Source organism: Chionomys nivalis, chromosome 8 (genome assembly GCF_950005125.1).
Source record: "Chionomys nivalis chromosome 8, mChiNiv1.1, whole genome shotgun sequence".
Taxonomy (NCBI): domain Eukaryota; kingdom Metazoa; phylum Chordata; class Mammalia; order Rodentia; family Cricetidae; genus Chionomys; species Chionomys nivalis.
The window spans coordinates 50,869,442-50,892,145 of NC_080093.1; the positions used below are offsets into that span (position 1 = coordinate 50,869,442).

The following is a 22,704-nucleotide window of genomic DNA, read 5'->3' on the forward strand; positions in this document are numbered from 1 at the left end:
TCTATCTTTAAAACAAGTTTAAAAACACAAAGTTCTTTCTCTTGTCTACTAAAGATGTGAAACAAAGCAGAGAATGTCTGTAAAAATCCCGTATGCCTTAGCAAAAAGCTTATGCTTTATTAAATAATACTTTGTGTTTAAGGAGAGTCTTTACGTCAGTTCAAAGTGTGATAGAAAAAGCATCATTTTTCCAACTGTCAATCACTAACGTCTTCCTAAAAGACCTAGAAGGCTGTTTATGGACGTTTTTTGATAGATACACGGCGCTCTTCCTCTTCCATTCCACACTCTACAGGATCAAGCTGAAGAGTTGGAAATCAAGGCAGGGAGAAAAAGATTTGTGTGACACCACTCAGCAAGGGGAAGGTGCCAACCTCAAGCACTTGGATGTGTAGCGTCCAGGCCACCGTCCTTTGTGGGATTTACAATTTAAACGGGCCTCAAAGCACGAGATTGGCTGGGGAACTGCCCTGAGCGCAGTTGGGCTGCTCGCATGGCATTGCTCTGTTACCTCTGGCTGGGCTCGTCGACGTCCGGAGCCTGCTAGCCCGTCGGGCAGCTGTCGAGCCGTGGGAGCCCGTTCGTGGGCAGGGCCGAGTAGCTTGGGCCGCCGCTGCCCCACCGCTGACCCTCGCGCGAAGCTGCGCACACAGACCGGAGACATTTTCCCGGCTGGGCCTCCCTTACAGCCGCGGCCCTGGGGTTAGGGGCGGCCCGCGCCCCTCTCAGTGGGGGGCGCCCCGACTCGCCGGGGGCGGGGTCACGTCCCACCCGGGCCGCCGAGGGCACCGGCGCGACGGAAACCTGAGCGTGGCCAACAGCAGGGGCTTCCTGGGCCACCTCCCCGGGCGCCTGTGGCCCGCGGTGGGTGCGCTGGCCGCCGCCGCCCCCGAGCCGTCGTGGATCCCACTGTCGCGCACAGCACCTGTGGACGCCCTTGTCAAGCGTCTGGAGCTCCCCTGAGGGAGCGGAGCCTAGGACAGACATGCTACTACTCCCGTTTCCTGCCCCTTCGGAGCGGCAAGGAGTGGGTGAGGCGGAACCGGGTCGCTGCACAGAGGAACCCCCCGTGCTAACGGCGGCCAGGCCCTGCAGCGGGAGTGCTGGGGCCTACTCCGGAATGGCGAGCAGGTGGGCCTCGGTCCACCGGCCGGCGCGCGAGGGAGGGCGGCCGGCGGGAAGACGCCGCCTCTCTGCGCCCCCTCGGGCTGAGCAGGCCCGAGCGCGGCGCCCGGCTCTGGCCCATTCCCATGGCATGACCCCGGGGGACCCCGCGCTGAGGCGGCCAACGGCTGCCCTGGCACAGGCCGCCTGGCCCTCGGTCGTCTGGCTGTCTGGGCGCCTAGGGCAGAGATGCCAGTAGGGGAAGGGGAGATGCTTCCCCACTGCGTGTGGGGGGACGTTGTGTTTTGTGGGGGTCGGGGGTCACAGCCATGCCTAGAGCGGTGGGGGAGGGCGGCCGGCGCAGCCGGCCGGCGGTGGGCGGGGTCACAGGCGAAGTTGTGTGTGTGTGCCTGTGTGCCCGCGCGTGTGAGCATGTGTGTGCGTGTGTGTGTCGAGAGTGCGGCGTGGGGGAGGGAGCCCGCGGAGGAGGCTCGCAGCTTGCGCGCAGGCGCAGGCCTCCCGCCGCGCCGGTGCCCTGGAAGGAGGCGGGCAGGTAGCGGGGGCGGTAGGCCGGCCAGAGGGCTTGCGGGCTGACGCGAGGTGGGGAGGGCGGGGAACCGCGTCGGCGTCGCGGGGCGCGGGCGATTCGAGGCCGACGCATCCGCGCGTGCGCGCGCCGGCGGCGTGTCCGCGTTAGAGGGGAGTGACGCGTGCGCGTTCACGTGTGTCCGGGAAAGCGGTAAGGAGCGCAGGGAGGCTTGAAGGAGGTGGGGGTGGAGAGACGACGGGGGTGGGGGGGGGGTGAGGAGACGGCGCCTGCGCAGTGAGCCCGGAGGAGCTGTGTGTATGTGAGAATCTGACGGGTTCAAAATGGCGGCGGCTGGTTCAGCGGATCCTCCTGTGTGAGGGAAACAACACCCCTCCCCAGCAGCAGCGGCGGTAGCGGCGGGTCGCGGAGCACCTTTCCAGCTCCCGGGCCTGTCGCGGCTGTTCCTCTCCCGGGCAGGGGGCTCCGCTGGTGGAAGGGCAACGACAGGGGGCCCATCCCCCGGAGTCCCTCCTCTGCGACTGGGGAGTAGCCGGGGGGGTGGGGGGATCGTCCCGCAGCGCGGAGCCCCGGCTTAGGGGACGACGCAAAGGCACCCGGGGGCCCCCAGTCAGAGCGCTTCGCTCCTCCCGCCCCCTCCGCCCCCCGGGGCCGGGGCCCGCGTTCCGGGGGGCCGGGCGGCGCGGGGAGCGTCGGCCGGGTGGATCTCAGCTGATCGGCCGTGGCTCCTGGGCTTCGGAAGCGTCTGCGCTCTGCCGAGGGTACCGAGAGGAGGGTGCTCCTCGCGGCCGGGTGCCCAGGTCTCGGGCTGGGGCTGCTGACTGCCGGCCCGGGGGAGTCGCCGAGTGTCTTGCTCTCCTCTCCTAACGCCTCGGACTCCGAGTCTGTAAAGCCCGAAGAGGAGGTTTGATTCAGTAACTGTTTCCTCTTTTCCGGGTCGCTCTGACCCGTGTCTGGATACTGGGTTAATACACAGAAAAACCGAAGACGACGTTAGGGATTTAATTTTTTTCTGTTTTTGGAATCTTCTCTCTTGGACAAGAACTCAAGAACAAAATCCCCGGTGAGATTTTCCCCTCCCCCTCCCCCGCCCTGGGAAGTTTGGTTCCCTGTCTGATCTAAAGACTTGATGTAAAGTTTTTATTTCTTTGCAAGGGGTGAACCATAGAAACGCCTTTTCCCTGGGGGAGCAGTCGAGGTTTGCCGCTTTCCTGTCCAGCCCTGCCGGGGTCAGGCTATGGCCCTCACGACCGAGGCAGAGGAAGGCAGTGCCACGGACTGCACTCTCAAACTATGTCATCGGGTCCCCTGAAAGGATTCCGTTAACGTGGCCGTAATATATTTACAAGAGAGAAAAACATTTGCATTCCCAATGGAAGCCATTATCCAGCAAAAAGAATATCTAGAAAAATCAAAACCCTTTCTTGGTGTTATGGATTGATTGACGAGCCAACCTGTCTTTATTTAATAGTCGTTTCATTTATTATTTACCCATCTGGATCAGATGGTGTTTTTGCCTCCGTATTGCAACTCTCAAATTTGTTTCCGAGTTGTACACCTTGTGTTGTGGAGGGTAGTTCTGGGAAGGCAACAACTGTGCGCAGTCTTACTAGAAGGCTATGGGGCATTGGTTTGGAGTCTTTCTGTAAAAACTGTTTTTTCTTGCCCTCTTTTTGATGAAAGTAATCTGCCCTTTTTGCTGATAGTTTTTCATTACTTGTTTGAGAACTCATTTGTTTAGCATCTGGATTAGTTTTGCGCGTACTTCCAACTGGTCATTCAGGCTTTAGAAATAAAAGTCCTTGCTGGGTTTGGTGGCACGCGCCTTTGATCCCAGCACTCGGAAAGCAGAGGCAGTCGGATCTCGTTTGAGTTTGAGGCAAGCCTGATTTACATACTGAGTTCTAAGACAGCCAGGCTATGTAGAGAGACCCCATTTCAAAAAAATTGGGAGGCGGGGAGTAAGTCCTGAGGCTTTTCCTCTGTCTGTCTGTCTATCTAATCTGTTTAACCTATTTATTGCTGATGTTGCCGGAAAGTTTTGCTAACTGCAATCCTATGGGCAGAAACAAACGATGTGACCGGGTTCTATAGTTGTGATGTGATTAATGTTGACAAGACGTGGCACCATTTGCCCATGTGGGTAAAGGCTCCAAATTTGGGAAAGGATTCTTAACTTTCAACTTAATGAGGGATGTTTAAGTTTGAGAATGAGTTCTTATATCTGTTCATTTCCTTTGCAATTTGGTTCCTAAGGAGGAAGAGGAAGGCAGTCCCAGAGTGGTTTCTTTACAGTACTTTCATCAGAAGAGTAAGAGATGGAACCTGAAGAAGAAAGGATTCGGTACAGCCAGAGATTGGTTAGTATTTTCAGCTCCCTTTTTTTGAAAGTAATTATTTAAATGGCTTTTCCATGTACCAGAGGAGGGGTGAAGGTATAATAATATCTTACTATTTTTTTTGTCAAGTAGTTAGACCCTTAATTCATCCTGTTTTGAAATGGAATTACAGCCTAAACTTTTATAGAAATCATTGCAAACTGCAAATGAAAGGTTTTTGTGGATTGCAACCAGACTAAGATTCTTAACTTGGCAATACTGTTGTAAATCTAATTGAATACATTATATTAGAATGTAAATTTTGGGAAAAACCAAGGAAGGATAGTTTTATTCAATAAATTAGCATTATTTGACTATTTAAAATTTGTAAGTTTTGAGCTAGGGCATTAATAAGCTATGGATTTTTGGGGGGTAAGTTAACTGGTTGTTTTAATAAGTTAACAGTTTGGTGAGTTTGGAGGATTATTGATGTGATTGATTGAGGGCAATACTGGATGCTGCTTAAGTTCTGTGGCATAATATTTTGGAAGGAATTTATGAGACATGTTACTGAAAGAACTCTTGTTGCAGTTTGGAGGGATTAGCTTGTATGTGCATTTGGGTGTTTCTAGTCTGCTTCCCTCTCAGGACCTCTCTGCTGCAGTCTAGGAGTTGTTGTCTCTCCTTAGTCATAGAGACCTTTGTTAGCATTATTCCCCGTGCAGTTATTTTAAACACTTGAATTTGAGTTTGTAGAGTGGGGTAGGAGAGCCACAAAATTGTATGTGAGATCTGGTGAACTCATAGGCTTAGAATATTACTGAAGAACTTATGTGATTTTTATTGGGTTCTGTGTTTAGACTGTTTGGAAGAAAAGTAAGTAAATAGTTCCCTAATCCATTTTCTGGTGATCTTCACTCTTAGAGAAAAGGCTACAGGTTTCTTTTGTTTGCTTTTTTGAGATACTTTCTCACACTATAGCCTATGGTGGCCTGGAATTTGTGGCAGTCCTCCTGCCTCAACCTCATGAATGCTGGTATTTCAAGTGTGAACTACCTTGCCTGCTTTCTTTTTTCTTTTTCTTTTAATGTGCTTGTTAAAAAAAAAAAAAAAAAAAAAAAAAGATTTGGTATGGAAGGCTAGAGAGATGGCTCAGTGGTTAAGAGCACTCTGCTGCTCTTGCAGAGGACCTGGTTTAGTTCCCGGTACCACATGGTGGCTCACAAGTAACTAATTCCTGTTCCAGAGGATCTGATACCCTCTTCTGACCACCTGGGTACCAAGCACACACATGCACAGACATACAAAACACATAAAATACCTAATTTTTATGCTTTGACATGTATCAGCAAGTATATCTGACGTGCATATATTCTGGTTAGCTGTATTGCAGGGATTTATCTTATATCCCTGAATCCATATCCATTTATAAGATTTTATTCTGGGTGGTGGTGGCACACACCTTTAATCCCAGCGCTTGTGAGGCAGAGAGAGGTGGATCTCTGAGTTAGAGTCCAGCCTTGGTCTAGAAGAGTGAGTTCCAGGATGGCCAGGGCTATACAGAGAAAAAAAATTGTCTCTCTTATATATATCTAGATACCTATGTAAATAAATATTTGTGTAATATATAAATAAAATCTTTTTTTGTTTGTTTTTTGTTTTGTTTGTTTCCTGACAGGATTTCTCTGTGTAGCCCTGGCTGTCCTGTACAACTCTATAAACCAAGCTGGCCTCGAACTCAGGGATCTACCTGTCTCTGCCTCCCAAGTACTGGGATTAATGGCGTGTGCCACCACACCCAATCAAATATTTATTTATAAATACAAATACATACAGTTAAAATAAATTTAAAGATTTGTTTTATGTATATGTCTACCTACATGTATGTATGTATTATGTTACCACATGCATACAAATGCCACAGAGGCCAGATCCCTTGGAATTGGAATACAGACTTTTGTGAGCCATTATGTGGGTGCAGAATTACTAATCTTGGGTCTCCTTCAAGAACAAGTGGTCTTAACTGCTGAGCTATCTCTCTAGCCTCTGAAATTAACTTTTCAAGTTTATAGAATTATTGAACTGTTTGATAGCTACCTAAAAAGGATCTTAAAGTCTGGTGTTTAAAGGAAAAGCCTTTTCAGCAAACAAAACATCTCACATTTTTAACAAAGTAGAGAAGTCTTGAAGTAAGAATATCTAGAGATTCTGTGAGACTTTTGTCCTGTTTTTTTTTTTTTAACTTATGTAAGGTAATTTCTTCCTGTGTCATGCCACCCTTACTAGCATATTTCTTCTTAGTTAATGAGCTATTTCACAGTGTCGTGTAAAATAATATGTTGTATTTTTGTATATGTGTACATTTGTGCTTGTGTATATGTATATGCTTGCATGTGGAGGCCTTGATCACTTCACTTTGTCTATTTTGTGTGTGCCCATGCCCATATTTGTGCCCACCTGGAGTGTAAGTATGGAGGCCAGATGTTATGTCTTCCTTTACTGCTCTCACTGTATTTATTTATTTTTTTATTTTTTTTGGTTTTTCGAAACAGGGTTTCTCTGTGGTTTTGGAGCCTGTCCTGGAACTAGCTCTTGTAGACCAGGCTGGTCTCGAACTCACAGAGATCCGCCTGCCTCTGCCTCCCGAGTGCTGGGATTAAAGGCGTGCGCCACCACCGCCCGGCTCTCCCTGTATTTTTTAGAAAAGATATTTTGGTTAAACCGATTGGCCAGCTTTCACTTTGGTGCCTTTGTTTTGTTTTGTTTTTGAAGATAGGGTCTCACAGAGACCGTGGTTTCCGAGGATGACCTTGAATTTATCCTTCTGCTTCCACCTCTGCTGGAATTATAGGCATGATTCACCATGTTCACTCAGCTTTTACCAGACTGCAGAAGATCAAACTGAGGTCCTCATGATTGCAGGGCAAACACTTTACCAACTGAGCCATCTCTCCAGGCCCTTATAATGTAACTTTTAAAAATTAATGCACACACACACACACACTTTTTTTTAAGCATTTGTCTTAAAAAAAAAAAAAATAGGGTTTGCTATGCAAATAAGACTGGCCTCAAGTTTCTAGTGATCCTGCTTCTCCCTCTATCATGTATTGGATTACATACACTATACCTGGGTCTTAAGTAAGATATACTATATTTTAAAGTGAGTTTTAAGACTTAACGTGAAGGTTCAATTCCTAGTCAACCCCCACCCCCATGATGCCTCACAATTGCTTGTAACTCTAGTTCCAGGTGGGTCTGATGCACTTTTAAGATCTGCAAGGGCTCTTACCTGCACATGCTACATACTACGTGCTATATACACACAATAAATAAATGTTAAAAAAAAAATGAAAATACTGATTATTTTTTTCTTGTCCTTAAAGAGTTATAGATAAAGATAAAAGAAGTATCACACTGTGGTAGGAAAAATAGCTCATTGTTACTGGATAATAATACACATAAGTTGAATGTGCAATTGGTCCTTAAAGTTCCTAGTCCAACCAGCCATGATCCACTAACTCTTGAAAACAGAATGTGTCTGTGTTGACCATGTACAGACATCTTTGTTATTATTCCCATACAATACAGTTAATGATTACAGTGATGTGTCATAATGACATTGCGGACAGATATACTATGTGTGTAAGTATGCTCTATGATGTTATAAGGGTGCATTTGCAGTATAATTCAGTTTTAAGAGTGTATCTCTGTCTTTAAGTGATGCAAAACCATTTGCTAATTTGTTTTTCAACAACCTTTAAGGTGAATTTTTGTTTGTTTGGTTTTTTGTAAGACAGGATTTCTCCAGCCAGGCAGTGGTAGCGCATGCCTTTAATCCCAGCTTTCGGGAGGCAGAGGAAGGTGAATCTCTGAGTTTGAGGACAGCCTGGTCTACAAAGCAAGTTCCGGGACAGCCAGGCCTTTTAAACAGAGAAAACTTGTCTTGAAAAAAGCAAAACAAACAAAAGATAGGATTTCTCTGTGTTGTTGCTCTGTAGATCAGGCTGGCCTCAAACTAAAAAGACCTGCCTGCACCCCTCCCCTCCTACGCATTGAAGGTGTGCACCATGATTGCCCAGCAAAGGTGGGTTCTGTGATTCCCTTTATAGATTTGGAAACAAGCATAATGCCTTAAGTAATTTGTCCTGGGTTAGTTATCTAGCTAAGAAGGGACAGAGCTAAGATTCAAAGTTGACAGTCTAGTTAAGGTCTACTAAGCTGTTAGCTTTGTTTTTTGTTTTTTGTTTGTTTGATTGGTTATGTGCTTGTTTGTTTATTTTTTGAGACAGGGGTTTCTCTGTGTAGCTTTGGAGCCTGTCTTGGAACTCACTCTGTAGACCAGATTGGTCTTGAACTCAGATCCGCCTGCCTCTGCCTCCCGAGTGGTGAGATTAAAGGTGTGCACTATCGCCACCTCACAGGATTTGACTTTTTGAGAGACCTCTCAAGCAATTAAAACACTAACTAAAAAGGTCAGTATAACTATATAAGTGAAGAAGTTAGAATATTGACAAAATATTATGAATGTGCTGGGAAGACAGAGACTCAACAGAGTGGTAGTATGTTTAGATTACAATATCTGTGACTGAATTTCAGAAAGGATTGGAATTGCTATCCTTAGATAAACCCAGGGAGAGTGCAGGAATGGATTTGTGACCAGTTAGGACACTGGTGATTCAAGTAGTAGGTTGGTATGGGATTATTGAGAGCTGATGGGAGAATTAAAGGGAATGATTAGAAAAATACTTATAGAAACCATAGACTTTTCATTATTAGATGTTTTGAGAAAATGTAAAGGAGGTGTAGATGTGACTTTGTATCTTATAGTGTAGTACATTCATTAAGATAGGGCACACTTTTTTAACTTTTGTTTGTTTTTTTTCTGAGACAGGGTTTCTCTGTGTAGCCTTGGCTGTCCTGGAACTCACATTGTAGACCAGACTGGCCTTGAACTCACAGAGATCCGTCTGCCTCTATCTCCTAAGTGCTGGGTTTAAAAGTGTGTGCCACTAATACTAGGCCCAGTTTTATTCTCTAAAGTCAATTTTCAGTAATTGTATATTGAAGGAAACCTCTTGGATCCTCATTTTTCCTGTGACTCATGATATCTAACTGAATATAAGATGGGAAGTTCAGTTTTATCTGTGTAGTATGTTTTGCAGCCAAGCATGATTCTTTTTCATGGCATATACATAGTGGTACCATTATATCATTGAAACGCTCATATTACTGACTTGGTTAACTGAGTACACCAAGAACAAACTAGAATGTAACACAATTTAATCTGTTCTGGGGTAAAGTACTGGTGGCAGTGCTATAATTATCAAGAGAGGGGTGGTTAGGAAAGAGTCAAAGGGAAGGGAAATGCCAAGGAATATTAATTTGTTATGTCTTTTTGCTTCATTTCTGGTCATTAGAAAAAGACAGAGACTGTTTATGTTCCTTGAACCATTGAGTTACTTTTGCTCTGTTATGTGTTCTCCAGTTTACTGTAATAATTAGTTTGGTTTACCCTGGTTCCTTGATACTGGGAAATGGTTTCCTTGGGTAGCAGCAGGCATGACTGAAGTACAAGACATCCTGAAGACATTAATTTGGCAGTCTTTTGGTCTTGTAGAACTGAATGCTAGTCTACCAAGATCTTTCCTTTGTACTTTTAAGGAGAAAACAATGTCAGTTTAGCAGTAATTTAATCCTTAAACACTTCTCCTACCTGCAAGGATTCTCCTAATTATACAAAGACTATTTGAATTTGTATATGAACTGCTATGGGATTATCCTTTATGCTTAATCAGCTTTTTCTCTGGAAAGCATTTCATTTTACTACTGTTTTATTTTAATTATTTTTTTTTCCCAAGACAAAACCTTACTACATAGTTATGGCTGTCATGGAACTTACTATGTAGACCAGGCTGGCCTTGAAGTTGCAGAGATCCACCTGCCTCTGCCTCCCCAGCGTTGGGCTTAAAAGTGTATATCACTATTCCCCGTAAGCATTTTATTTATTTATTTATTTGTTCATCTATTTATTTGTTTATTATTTATTTATGGGTTTTTCAAGACAGGGTTTCTCTGTGTAACAGCCCTGGCAGTCCTGGAACTCACTTTGTGAGCCAGGCTGTCCTCGATCTGCCTGCCTCTGCCTCTGCTGGGATTAAAGGGGTGTGCCACCAAGCCCAGCTAAGCTTTTTTTTTTTTTTTTTAAGATTTATTTATTTACTATGTATACAGTGTTCTACCTGAGCACCAGAAGAGGGCACCAGAACTCATTATAGTTGGTTGTGAGCCACCATGTGGTTTCTGGGAATTTAACTCAGGACCTCTGGAAGAACAGCCAGTGCTCTTAACCTCTGAGCCATCTCTCTGGTCCCTACAGCCAGTGCTCTTAACTGCTGAGCCATCACTCTAGCCCCCAACATATTATTTTTTAGATTTATTTTAATATTTATTCGTGTGCGTATGCATGGGAGCATGTGCTTTCAGAGGTCGGGAAAGGGTAGGTATTAGAGTCCCTGGTGCTGGATTAAAGGTGCTTATGAGCTATATTAGGAACTGAACTCAGGTCTGCTAAAGGAGCAGCAAGTACTGTTGACCACCAGTAATACCAGTATGCCTTGGGTCCTGGAACCCTGACTGGAACTACCAGGTAATAAAGAAAGGACAGACACTTGTACAGAACAACTGTAGTCAGGTGGGCTGTGATGGAGTGGCACCAACTACGCAGCAACCCAGAACCTTAACACCTTTATTATGTACAGAACAGGGTGAGTTAACCAGTCTTAGAAGGAGATGTCTATAGGGGGAGCAGTCTCAGAACTGTAAACTTTGGAGTAAGGAACTGAGTTTTTTAGTTTTTGGAACGTTCGAACTTGACCAGAGGAAGACTTTATCATCCCTCTGAGCCTTAATGGGGAGTGGGGAGGAGCTTTGCCTTCCATGGATCTGAGGCATTGGGTCCTTGACATGTCAAGAATATATATTCACTAAGGATTTGCCTGTTTCTGTACATTCACTCAGGTCTTCCTCCACTTCCCACACATTACTAAGCAAGCTGTCTCTCCTCTCCAACCCTATGAAGTGTCTTCCCCCAGGTCAGAGCTTCCTATTAAGTTATTTTTTAAATTAATTTATTAAGAAAACAGTGTTCTGCTGGCATGTATACCTGCATGCCAGAATTGGGCACCAGATTTCATTACAGATGGTTCTGAGCCACCCTGTGATTGCTGGGAACTGACCTCAGGACCTCTGGAATAACAGCCAGTGCTCTTAACTGCTGCGGCATCTCTCTAGGCCCCTATTAAGTTCTTATAGCATAGAGTATCTTTTATGTTTAGTACTTACTAGAATCTGCATTTTATTTCTTAGTTTTTTTTCTTAATGTGCAGGTGCTTTTTTTTTAGATTTTATTTATTTAGTATACAGTATTCTGCCTGCATGTATGCTTGCAGGCTAAAAGAGGACACCAAATCTCATTATAGATGGTTGTGAGCCGCCATGTGGTTGCTGGGAATTGAACTCAGGACCTCTGGAAGAGCAACCAGTGCTCTTAGCCACTGAGCCATCTCTCCGACCTTTTTTTTTTGTTTTGTTTCGTTTTTTCAAGATAGTATTTCTCTGTAGCTTTGGATCCTGTCCTGGAACTAGCTCTTGTAGACCAGGCTGGCCTCGAACTCACAAAGATCCACCTGCCTCTGCCTCCCAAGTGCTAGGATTAAAAGCGTGTGCCACCACTGCCCGGCTCCCGACCCTTACTTTTTAACAGATATAAAAGAACATAATGAAGTGTTACATGTTTGGTAAATTGACAAGAACTGGCATTTTTAAACCAAGTGTGGTGGTACATATCTTTTGACATGTTTGGTAAATTAACAAGAATTGGCATTTTAAACCAAGTGTGGTGGGTGCTACATATCTTTTGTCTCAGCACTGGGGAGGCAGAGGCAGAAACAGGTAGATCTCTATGAGTTTGAGGCCTCCTTAGTTTACACAGAGTTCCAGGATAGTCAAGCTAGATAGTGAGACCTATCTCAAACCAGCCACCTGGCTTTTTAGAAAATTTATTTATTGATTGATATTTATTGAAATTACATTTTTCTCTGTTCCCCTCCCCCCTTTAATCCTCCCCCAAGGTCCCCATGCTCCCAATTTACTCAGAAGATCTTGTCTTTTTATACTTTCTACTTCCCATGTAGATTATATCTATGTAAGTATCTCTTAGTGTCCACATTGATGTCTTAATTTCTCTGGAATTGTGGTTTATAGGCTGGTTTTCTTTGCTTTATGTTTAAAAACCACCTATGAGTGAGTACATGTGATAATTGTCTTTCTGTGTCTGGGTTATCTCACTCAAAATAATGTTTTCGAGCTCCATCCATTTTTCTACAAAATTCAAGATGTTACTTTTTCTGCTGTGTAGTACTCCATTGTGTAAATGTACCACATTTTCCTTATCCATTCTTTGATGGAGGGGCATTTAGGTTGTTTCCAGGTTCTGGCTATGACAAACAATGCTGCTATGAACATAGTTGAGCACATGTCCTTGTGGCACAATTGAGCATCCTTTGGATATACACCCAAAAGTGGTATTGCTGGGTCTTGAGGAAGGTTGTTTCCTAATTTTCTGAGAAATCACCACACTGACATCCAAAGGGGTTGTACCAGCTTGCATTCCCACCAGCAATGCAGAATTCAATTTCTTTTCCCCACAACGTCTCCAGCATAAGTTGTCATCAGTGATTTTGATTTTGGCCATTCTTACAGGTGTAAGATGGAATCTCAAAGTTGTTTTGATTTGCATTTCTCTGATGACTAAGGATGTTGAACATTTCCTTAAGTGTCTTTCAGCCATTTTAGATTCCTCTGTTGAGAGTTCTCTGTTTAGGTCTGTACTCCATTTTTTTTTTATTGGATTATGTGATCTTTTGATGTCTAATTTCTTGAATTCTTTGTATATTTTGTATATCAGCCCTCTGTCTGATGTGGGGTTAGTGAAGATCTTTTCCCATTCTGTAGGCTGTCCTTTGCTTTACAGAAGCTTTCAGGAGGTCCAATTTATTATTTGTTTCTCTCAGTGTCTGTGCTGTTGGGGTTCTATTTAGGAAGTGGTTCCCTGTGCCATGCGTTCAAGTGTACTTTCCACTTTCTCTTCTATAAGATGTGGTGTGGCTGGCTTTATGTTGAGGTCTTTGATCCATTTGGACTTGAGTTTTGTGCATGGAGATAGATATGGGTCTATTTTCAATCATCTACATGTTGATATCCAGTTATGCCAGCACCACTTGTTAAATATGCTTTCTTTTTTTCCATTTGATATTTTTTGCTTTATCAAAGATTAGGTGTTCGAAGATGTGTGGATTGATATCCGGGTCTTGTATTCGGTTCCATTGGTCCTCCTGTCTGTTCTTATACCAATACCAGGCTGTTTTCAGTACTGTAGCTCTGTAGTAGAGTTTGAAGTCAGGGATTGTGATGTCTCCAAAAGTTTTTTTATTGTCCAGGATTGTTTTGGCTATCCTGGGTTTTTTGCTTTTCCAAATGAAGTTGAGTACCATTATTTCAAGGTCTTTGAAGAATTTTGCTGGGATTTTGATGGACATTGAGTTGAATCTGTAGATTGCTTTTGGTTAGAAAATTTATTTTTAATTATGTATATGTGCATGTGACTTCAGGAGCCCATAGATGAAGACATCATCCAGAGGTGTCAAATCCCTCTGGAGCTGAAGTTACAGGTGCTTGTGAGCCACTCAACATGGGTGCTGATAAACAAACTAAGGTCATCTGCCAGAACAGTGCTCTTAACATTGCTTTCTCTTCAGCTCTAAGGAGTTCTGGGATTAAAGGCACGCAGCACCATCACACCTAATTGCCTTTTTTCAGTCTTAAAATAAGAGCTCTCTCAATAGCACAAGCTGGCCTAAAACTCGTGTTAATTTTCCTGTTTTAACTTCCTTGGTGCTGGAATCATAGGCATGAGCCACCATGCCTCCCTGAATTCTACATTAATAAACGTTTTATTTTGTTTTGTTTTGTTTTTCTAGGCAGGGTTTCTCTTTGTAGCCTTGGCTATCCTGGAATTCACTCTGTAGACCATCACTGCCTGACCTTGCCTTCAATTAACATTTTAAAAAGTATTTAAAGTATGTGGTATTTTGCCTCCATATGCTTGTAGAAGCCAGACGAGGGTGGAATTGGAATTAACAGCTAGTTTTGGGCCACATTGTAGAGTTCCTTGGTTCATTACTACTGTGAGTTCTTGAAAGTTCCAGTTTAACCCAGGATAGCATAGACATAAGTAGAGAGTTTTTTGAATATATTATTAGCATAATTCTATAATAAGGGAAATATTTAGGTGGTATAACTTATTTATAATTATAAAAAAACCCAACCATCTGGAAGCAACCTGAGCCAGATTGCTGGATCCCCATTCCCAGAATTTCTGATTAAGTCTAGCACAAGATTTGAGCATTCTGTTTCTACCTATTTCCCAGATAATGGGATCAGGGACCATATATTGAAAATAGCTGGGTATAATGTCACATACTTATAGTCCTAGCCCCTGGGAGTAGGTAGAGGCCAAAGGACAATATTTGAGGCCTATTTAGGCCATATGAGTCTGTGGAGATGCTATGAGGAGGGAGAAAAAAAGAAGAGGGGGGATTTTAAAAAACAAAAGCCAGTTAGATGGTTCAACAGGTACTTGACACCAAACCTCATTACCTGAGTTCCTTGTGAGGCCAGCCTGATGTTTTTTTAGCAATACAAATCTCAAAACAAAAGTTTTGGAACAGGACATATAATACAGCCTGTAATCTCAGTACTTGGGAGATGAAAGCCATAGGAGCAGGAGTTCAAGGGTATCCTTGGCTAGTGATTTCAAGACCAGCCTGGGATATGTGACACTCTGACTCAAAAAAAAAAAAATTAAATCAAGTGTTATTATTGGTTTTATTATTTTACTGGTTGTGCTTTTTATTATTATTTATTGTTGTTTGAGACAGGTTTTTGTTTTGTTTTTCGAGGCTGTTTCTCTGTAGCTTTGGAGCCTGTCCTGGAACTAGCTCTTGTATATCAGGCTGGCCTTGAACTCACAAAGATCCACCTGCCTCTGCCTCCGCCTCCTGAGTGCTGGGATTAAAAAGGCCTGCACCACCTTGCCCAACTGAGACAGGGTTTTTTGTTTAGCCTTGGCTGTTGGGGAACTTTTCTGTTAACCAGGCTGGTCATAAACCCAGAGATCGGCCTGCCTTTACCTTCTAGTTGCTGGGATTAAAACATGAATCACCATGTCCATCCCTCTTTTTTATTTTTTGTTTTCCATGAAGAAGTGACTTTCCTTGTGACATTTTCATGCATGTACTTGCTCATATCTTTTCAAGATATGTTTACTTGCTTTTTTTTTTTTATGATTTTTCAAAATAGGGTTTCTCTGACTAGCATAACAGTCCTGGCTGTGCTGGAACTCAAGATGCACCTGCCTCTACCTTCCAAGTGCCGAGATTAAAGGATAAAGGTGTGCACCTGGTTGTCTTTCTACTTTTATGCTGTTTTATCTTGCTTCTAATGTAAATATTAAATCCCAGAAATGAGAGAAAACATGAGATTTTTGTCTTTCTGAGTCTTATTTTCTTTTCCTGTCAGTATTATAATTTATTGTTTTATAGCTGAAAAAGATGTTTATATGTCTCATTTTCTTGTTTGTTCATGTGTTGATAGATAACTTCAGCTGCTTCCATGTCTTGGGTACTGTTAGTAACTGCAGCATGTTGATGGTTTAGATCTCAGAAGCTATCAATCTATCTTTGTGAGTTCAAGGCCAGCCTGATCTACAAGAGCTAGTTCCAGGACAGGCTCCAAAGCTACAGAGAAACAGCCTCGAAAAACAAAACAAACAAAAACCTGTCTCAAACAACAATAAATAATAATAAAAAGCACAACCAGTAAAATAATAAAACCAACAATAACACTTGACTTAATTTTTTTTTTTTTTGAGTCAGAGTTTCACATATCCCAGGCTGGTCTTGAAATCACTAGCCAAGGATACCCTTGACTGGAGAGTTGTTCAGTGGTTAAGAGCATTTACTGCTATTGTAGAGGACCTAAGTTAAGTTCCCAACACAGTAGATGAGGCTATAACTACATCTTTGCAGGGTGTGCCTGGGGGTGGTATAGGGTGGGGGTAAAGCCTGATGAGCTCATGGACACCACAGTCCCTCTGAATACTCATGACCACATAACCACACAGACATACATATGCATAAAAATTTTAAATATCTACAAAAAATAGACATCTTCCTTTTTCATAGATTTTTTTTTTCTTTTCAAATTGTGGTTTCTTCATACCCTTCACTTGGGAAGAGACAATTTTAGAAACATCTTAAAGCAGAACTAGTGTCTAAATTTTTTTTGGTCTCATTCTGATCTAATAATCATTTGAATGGTTTTTGTGTGCCTAGCCTATTAATGAAATTCATTGATTTCTACATATAGAATGGTGACCTCTGATATATGTCCCTTTGAAATAAAAATCTCTTGATTACACAAGAGATAGGTTCTTTGTCATCAGATTGAAAATAAGTAGCACTGTCTTAGGTGTGTTAGCTGCTGTTGAATTTCTGAGGAAAATTCCTTTAGTTTAGATACAATTCTTTTTGTTTATTGCTAAATTTTAAAGACTTTATATTAACTAGTAGTAATATAGAATTTTTTATTAATTTTTTTTCTTTTTGAGATAGAATCTCATGTAACCTAGGCTGGCCTACAACTTCTCATTCTTCTGTCTCTGTCTCACCAGTGCTGTGATTACAGGTGGTGCCATCACATCCAGCCTAAATTGCTGCAATCCACACTGGTCCTCATGATTGCACAGCTAGCTCTTAGCCATTGAGCCATCTCCATTTCTGGTTTTTAATCAAAAGGAAAAAAAAAAGGTGTGTGGGGGGTAAGTTAATAGCATAATCAAACAACTATTCTGAGATGCCTTTACCCACACTAAGCACTCTGTTAATTCTTGTGCTTAAATCTTTTTTAAGCTTTTCAAATAAACCCCTCTCTGCTTTATTGAAAAAAAAAAGTACAATTCAGCACTCAAGGAGCAGAGGAAGGTCTCATCTACAGAGGGAGTTCCAGGACTAGTCAGAGAGCTACAGAGAGAAACCCTGACTAGAAAAACAAAGCAAAAAAAAAAAAAGGCTGTAGGGATGGCTTAGAAGTTAAGAGCTCTTGACTGCTCTTGCAGAGGACATGGACTCTATTTCTAGAACCCACACAGTGGCTCACAACCACCTGTAACTATGGTTCCAGGGCGTCTGGAGCTGCCTTCTGGCAGGGTACCCAGAGCACACGTGGTGTACAGACATACATGCAGTGAAGCACTCATACACATTAAAAAAAATTAAAAATTTATTTTTAAACAATTCTTACTGAAAAACAAAGAATAGTTTAAAATATTTCCGTTGCTCACATCTCTTCAATTGCTGCTTTTGCAGTGGTTTGTTGGTTCAGATCAGGGATCAAGGATGTACTTATCCTTTGTGGTTGATAAATACCTTAGTCTGTCTGTGTGCTTCCCAAATTATATGATTAAAGGTATGTACCACCACACCTAAATAGCTATATATTACTTTTTTTGTTTTTGTTTTGTTTTTCTTTTTTGTTTGTTTGTTTGGTTGGTTGGTTTTTTGTTTTTCGAGACAGGAGTTCTCTGTTCTCTGTAGCTTTGGAGCCTGTCCTGGAACTCTGTGGACCAGGCTGGCCTCAGACTCACAGAGATCCACCTGCCTCTGCCTCCCAAGTACTGGAATTAAAGGTGTGCATCACCACCACCTGGCATATTACTGTTGACTGAATTATTTGCAACTAATTTGAACATCATGGTACAGTGTCTCTAATTATTTTAGCACTTAAAATTTCTATAGATTGGGGGCTGGAGAGATGGTTCAGCAGTTAAGAGCACTTTTGCTTTTGTCTAAGACATGAGGTTCAGTTCCTAGATCTCACATAGTGCCTCAAAACCATTTGTCCCTTCTTCTGACCTCTACAGACACAAGGTACAAACGTTATGCAGAGATATATATGTAGGCAAAACACTCATACACATAAAATGAAAAATAATTTAAAATAAATTTCTCTAGGTTTTATTTACTTATTAAATTTTTAAGGTAGTATCATAACATGACTGGAAGTCTTTGTTTTTTATTTATGTATATGAATGTTTTGTTTACATGTTTGTAAGTGCACTTTGTCCATGCTTAATGTTCTGGGTCACCTGGAACTATAGTTACAGATGACTGTAAGCTACCACGTTGGTGTGGGAACCAAACTCAGGTCCTCAGCAAAGCAGCAACAGCCCCCCCCCCCTTTAGCCACTGAGCCATTTCTCAAGTTTCCACCTGCTAACTTTATTTTAACGAGACAAGATTCCCTGTGTAACTGCTCTGGCTGTTTTAGAACTGGATTTGTAGAGCAGTCTGGCCTTGAACTCACAGAGATTCACCTACTTCTGCCTCCTGTAAGTTGGGATTAAAGGTTTGTACAACCGCCATCTGGCCCTGCCTGATAGCTTTTGATCCCATCCCTTAGCCTCCCAAGGTCTGGTGTTACAGATGTATACCACTATGCCTGGCTTACTATAGGATATCTTGCCAGAGAATAAGAACATGATCTTACCAGAAATATATTGTCATAACTGAGGAAATTGTCATTTTTTTAATGACAAATGGTCTGAATTTTCCAATTGTCCTAAATGAGTCCTCGTGTTTTGATACAGGGTCTCACTGTGTAGACCATGCTAGCCTCCAACTCTGAGGTTCAGATGCGAACCACATTTGGCCTAAATAAAAAATGGAAAGCTCTTATCTCCCACTCCCATTTCAGTCCAGGCTTATATACTACATTTGACTATTGACTCTAGGCTCTCATAATTTAGAATAGTGAACACTTCAACCATCAAAACAAACCCGGCTATTTGATTTTGTAAAATCCATCAAGTAAAAGATTTTTACAGGATCTTTTTGTGTTTCGATAGAGCCTTGACTGACCTACAACTTACACAAACTATGCTGACCTTGAACTCAGAGTCCTTATCATTTTTTTTTTTTTAAATGGAGGTAAAACTAGCCAGTCTTAGTAAAGAATGCTTTTGGGCTCTCTGAGTCCAAGGCCAGCCACCCTGGTCAACATAATTCCAGGACAGCCACAGCTGCACAAGAGAAACCCTGTCTCTATGCCACCCCCTTCCCAAAGAAAATAAACAAGAAAAAGAAGTAAAAGCCACACTTTAACTATTTTCAACAGTACAATTAAATAGTGTTTAGTACATTCAAAATATTTTCTAAGCCAGGTATGGTAGTGCCTGTCTTTAATTCTAGCAGGAAGAAGACAGATCTCTTGAGTTGGAGGCCAGTGTATGGTATGGTCTATATAATGAGTTCAAGCCAGCTCTACAAAGTAAAAATAAAACCTTATCTCAGAAAAAAAAAAATTGTAGCCATCAATTTTTAAGCATCTTAAAAAGAAACTTAGTATTCATTAAGGACTTGCTCCCCATAACTCCGTAGCCTCCGAAACCCATTTTGATTAATTTCTGTGTCTGTAAGGATTTTACTCATTGTGGATGTTTCTTATCAGTAGGATCATATATTATCTTTAGTGTCTGGATTCTTTGACATAGCAGGAGTTTGTGGTTCACTTCTGAGTTTCGTTCCTTTTTTGGTGACTAAACACTTTCTATACAGCTAAACCACATCTTATTTATTCGTGTATACATTGGTGGACGTTTGAATGGTTTGTTTACTTTTTGATTGTGTTTAATGCCACCATGAATGTGTGTGAATATGTATTTGAATCCTTTTTTAGGTTTTGAAATGGTTGGAAAGAAAAGATCAGTATTGTGGCATGAAAACTATCCAAGATTGAAATTTCAACATCCATAAATAAAAACTATGCTCTTTCATTTATGTGTTGTCTGTGCTGCTTTGCTTTCTTGGTGCAGTGACTGAATTGCAGTGTTATGATAGATAGTACGTAGGCTGGTAAGTTTAAAATGTTTTCTACTTGTGTCTCCTTCCCTTGGCATTGACTTTTTTGGGGGAGGGGGAGGAGTATTGAGACAGGGTTTCTCAGTAGCTTTGGAGCCTGTCCTGGAACTTGCTCTGTAGACCAGGCTGACCTTGAACTCACAGAGCTCTGCCGCCAAGTGCTGGGATTAAAGATGCACCACCATCTGGTGGCGTTGACTTTTTCAAATTAATAAATTCTTTTTTGTGTTGTTTGTAATGGAACCCAGGGCCTTGTGCATGGTATGCAAGTTGGTATACCATCAACTCATTTCCTCAAGCCCTTAAATTGTTTTCTGATTTTTAGTGTAACTTACTTTTTTTAATTAAAAAAATTTTTTATATATTTATGGCCATTTTGCTTGCTTTTACGTTTCTATATATTCTGCATATATGATACCTGAGGAGGCTAGAAGAGGGTGTCACATTTCCTGGAACTGGAGTTATAGACAATTATTAACTAGCTTACAGGTGCTGGGATTTAAACCCAGGTCCTCTAGATGCCAGCCTCTGGCTTTGAACTCTTAATCTGCCTGCTTTAGCCTCTAAATGCTGGAATTATAGGTATGTTGAATAATGGAGTGGGAATTTTTCCACTCTTTTTCCCGAGTAACATTCTTGCGTTAGTGTGGTATGTGTGTTAGAATCAGTGGGTCAATAAGGATAACTTGTGTGTGTGTTTGTGTGTGTGTATTCCCATTTGTGTGGGTTTGTATATGCTTATGTGTACAGGTCAGAAATTTCCACTGGTTGTTACTCTTCAGGGATCATCCATTTTGTTATTTGAGACAAAAGTTCCTTCCTCACTGGCCTGGACTGACTAGGTGAATAGCTCCAGGGATCCACCTGTCACTGACTTCCATGTTGCTGAAATTACAAGTTTACACCACTCTGCCTATCTCTCTGTGTATTCTTGACTTCAGTCCTCATTAAGCAGTACACATTTTACCAGCTGGACTATCTCCCCAACCCTGCTAACTCAAGTTCACAGTAAGTATTCACTCTGTTCTACAGTTCTGTGGCATTTAACAAATGTATTACTATAGTACAATACATTTCACTCCCTAAAAATCTGCTATGCATTCCCCTTCCTTTCTCTATCAGCAACTATGTGTCTTTTTAAATCTATAGTTTTTCTTTTCCTTCATTTCTTCCTTCCCTCCCTCCCTTCTAGACAAAGGGTCTCATGTAGTTCTAAATGGCCTTGAGCTTCCTCTGTAGACCAGGGTGGCCTCTAACTCACTAAAATCCACCTCCTTTTGCTTTCCAAGTATTGGAATTAAGAGTATGGTGGTGGCGCACGCTTTTAATCCCAGCACTTGGGGGGCAGAGACAAGTGAATCTCTGTGAGTTCGAGGCCAGCCTGGTCTACCAAGTAAGTTCCAGGACAGTCTCCAAAGCTACAGAGAAACCCTGTCTTGAAAAAAAAAAATGGTGGTACATCTGTAATTAGAGCACTGAAGGAGGTAGAGACAGAAGAATCAGGAGTTCAAGGTGACCCTTGGACGGATACAAAACAGGTGTGAGACAGTGGGTTACGTGATAGATACCTTTCTTACAGTAAAACCCAAATTCCTCACTGCCAAACATAGGTTTTCTCCTATATTATCTTTTAAAAGTCCCATTTTATTTATTTAATCCTTTTTCGAGACATGGCTTCTATATGTATCTCTGGCTGTCCTGGAACTCACTCTGTTGACTAATCTGGCCTCCAACTCACAAAAATTCGCCTGCCTCTGCCTCCCTGAGTGCTGGGATTAAAGGTGTGTGCCACCTAAGCCTGGCTAAAGTTGCGTATTTTTATAGTATACATTTAGGTTTATGAACCATTGCTTCCAGATAACATACAGTTAGTGTATGTTTATTTGTTTGCACGTGAATTTTGAATTTTTCTTGCACCATTTGTTGAAAACACTGGCCTTTCTGTATTGAATTTCCTTTGACTATTTGCCAAAGATCAGTAGACTGTCCTTGCATGGGTGATAATTACTTTACACATTCTCATTTCCTCATTGAAGAGCTCAACATTTTCTGGATAGTTTCCTTTTAAATTCAAAGTTGAGTCCAGAAGAGACTGAGATGAAAAATGTATTTCTGTTCTCATAGAACGTGCCCCTTTCCTTCATTGAAGTCAGTTTTGAGTATGTGTTTATCCTTAAGGGTTGAACATGTGCATTTTAGATTATGTTATCAGAAGAGGAACTATGAGGGACTGGTAAGATGGTTCAACACTTAAGGGAACATGCTGCCAAGCCTGACCACCTGAATTCCATCTTGGAAACCTATAGGGTAGAAGAAGGAACCAATTTTGCTAGTTGTCCTCTGACTTCCATAAGTTGAATGACAGGCGTGCGCACATGCACACGCACACACTCACACTCTTTCTCTCTCACTCTCATGCTATGCAGTATGCTCCTCCTGCACATACACACAATATAAAAATAAAAAGATTGGCTGGGCAGTGATGGGGCATAACTTTAATCCTAGCACTCGAGAGGCAGAGGCAGGCAGATCTTTGTGATTTCGTGGGCAGCCTTGTCTGCAGAGGAGTTCCAGGACATCTAGGGCTGTTATACAGAGAAACCCTGTCTTGAAAAAAACTAAATAAATAATAAAATGAAAGTGAAAACATACATGTTAGTACAATTTTCAATGTGGGGTGATACAAATATTTTTAGGTTAT

At 42.2% G+C, this 22,704-nt stretch overlaps 1 protein-coding gene across 3 annotated transcripts in view; it reads left to right on the forward strand.

The window, feature by feature from the left end:
* The first annotated feature begins 1,040 nt into the window (after positions 1 to 1,040).
* Positions 1,041 to 22,704, forward strand: part of Kdm2a (lysine demethylase 2A) — a 75,826-nt gene continuing 54,162 nt past the window's right edge. Inside the window, exons 1-2 of one of the 3 annotated variants that reach the window (XM_057777257.1) lie at positions 1,041 to 1,131; positions 3,908 to 4,011. In XM_057777257.1, the coding sequence (XP_057633240.1) occupies positions 3,970 to 4,011 (42 nt within the window). In that variant the 5' untranslated portion in view covers positions 1,041 to 1,131; positions 3,908 to 3,969. Of the gene's footprint in view, positions 1,132 to 1,715; positions 1,844 to 1,966; positions 2,715 to 3,907; positions 4,012 to 22,704 lie in introns of those variants that run through there. The other 2 variants (XM_057777259.1, XM_057777256.1) reach the window with 2 other exon arrangements.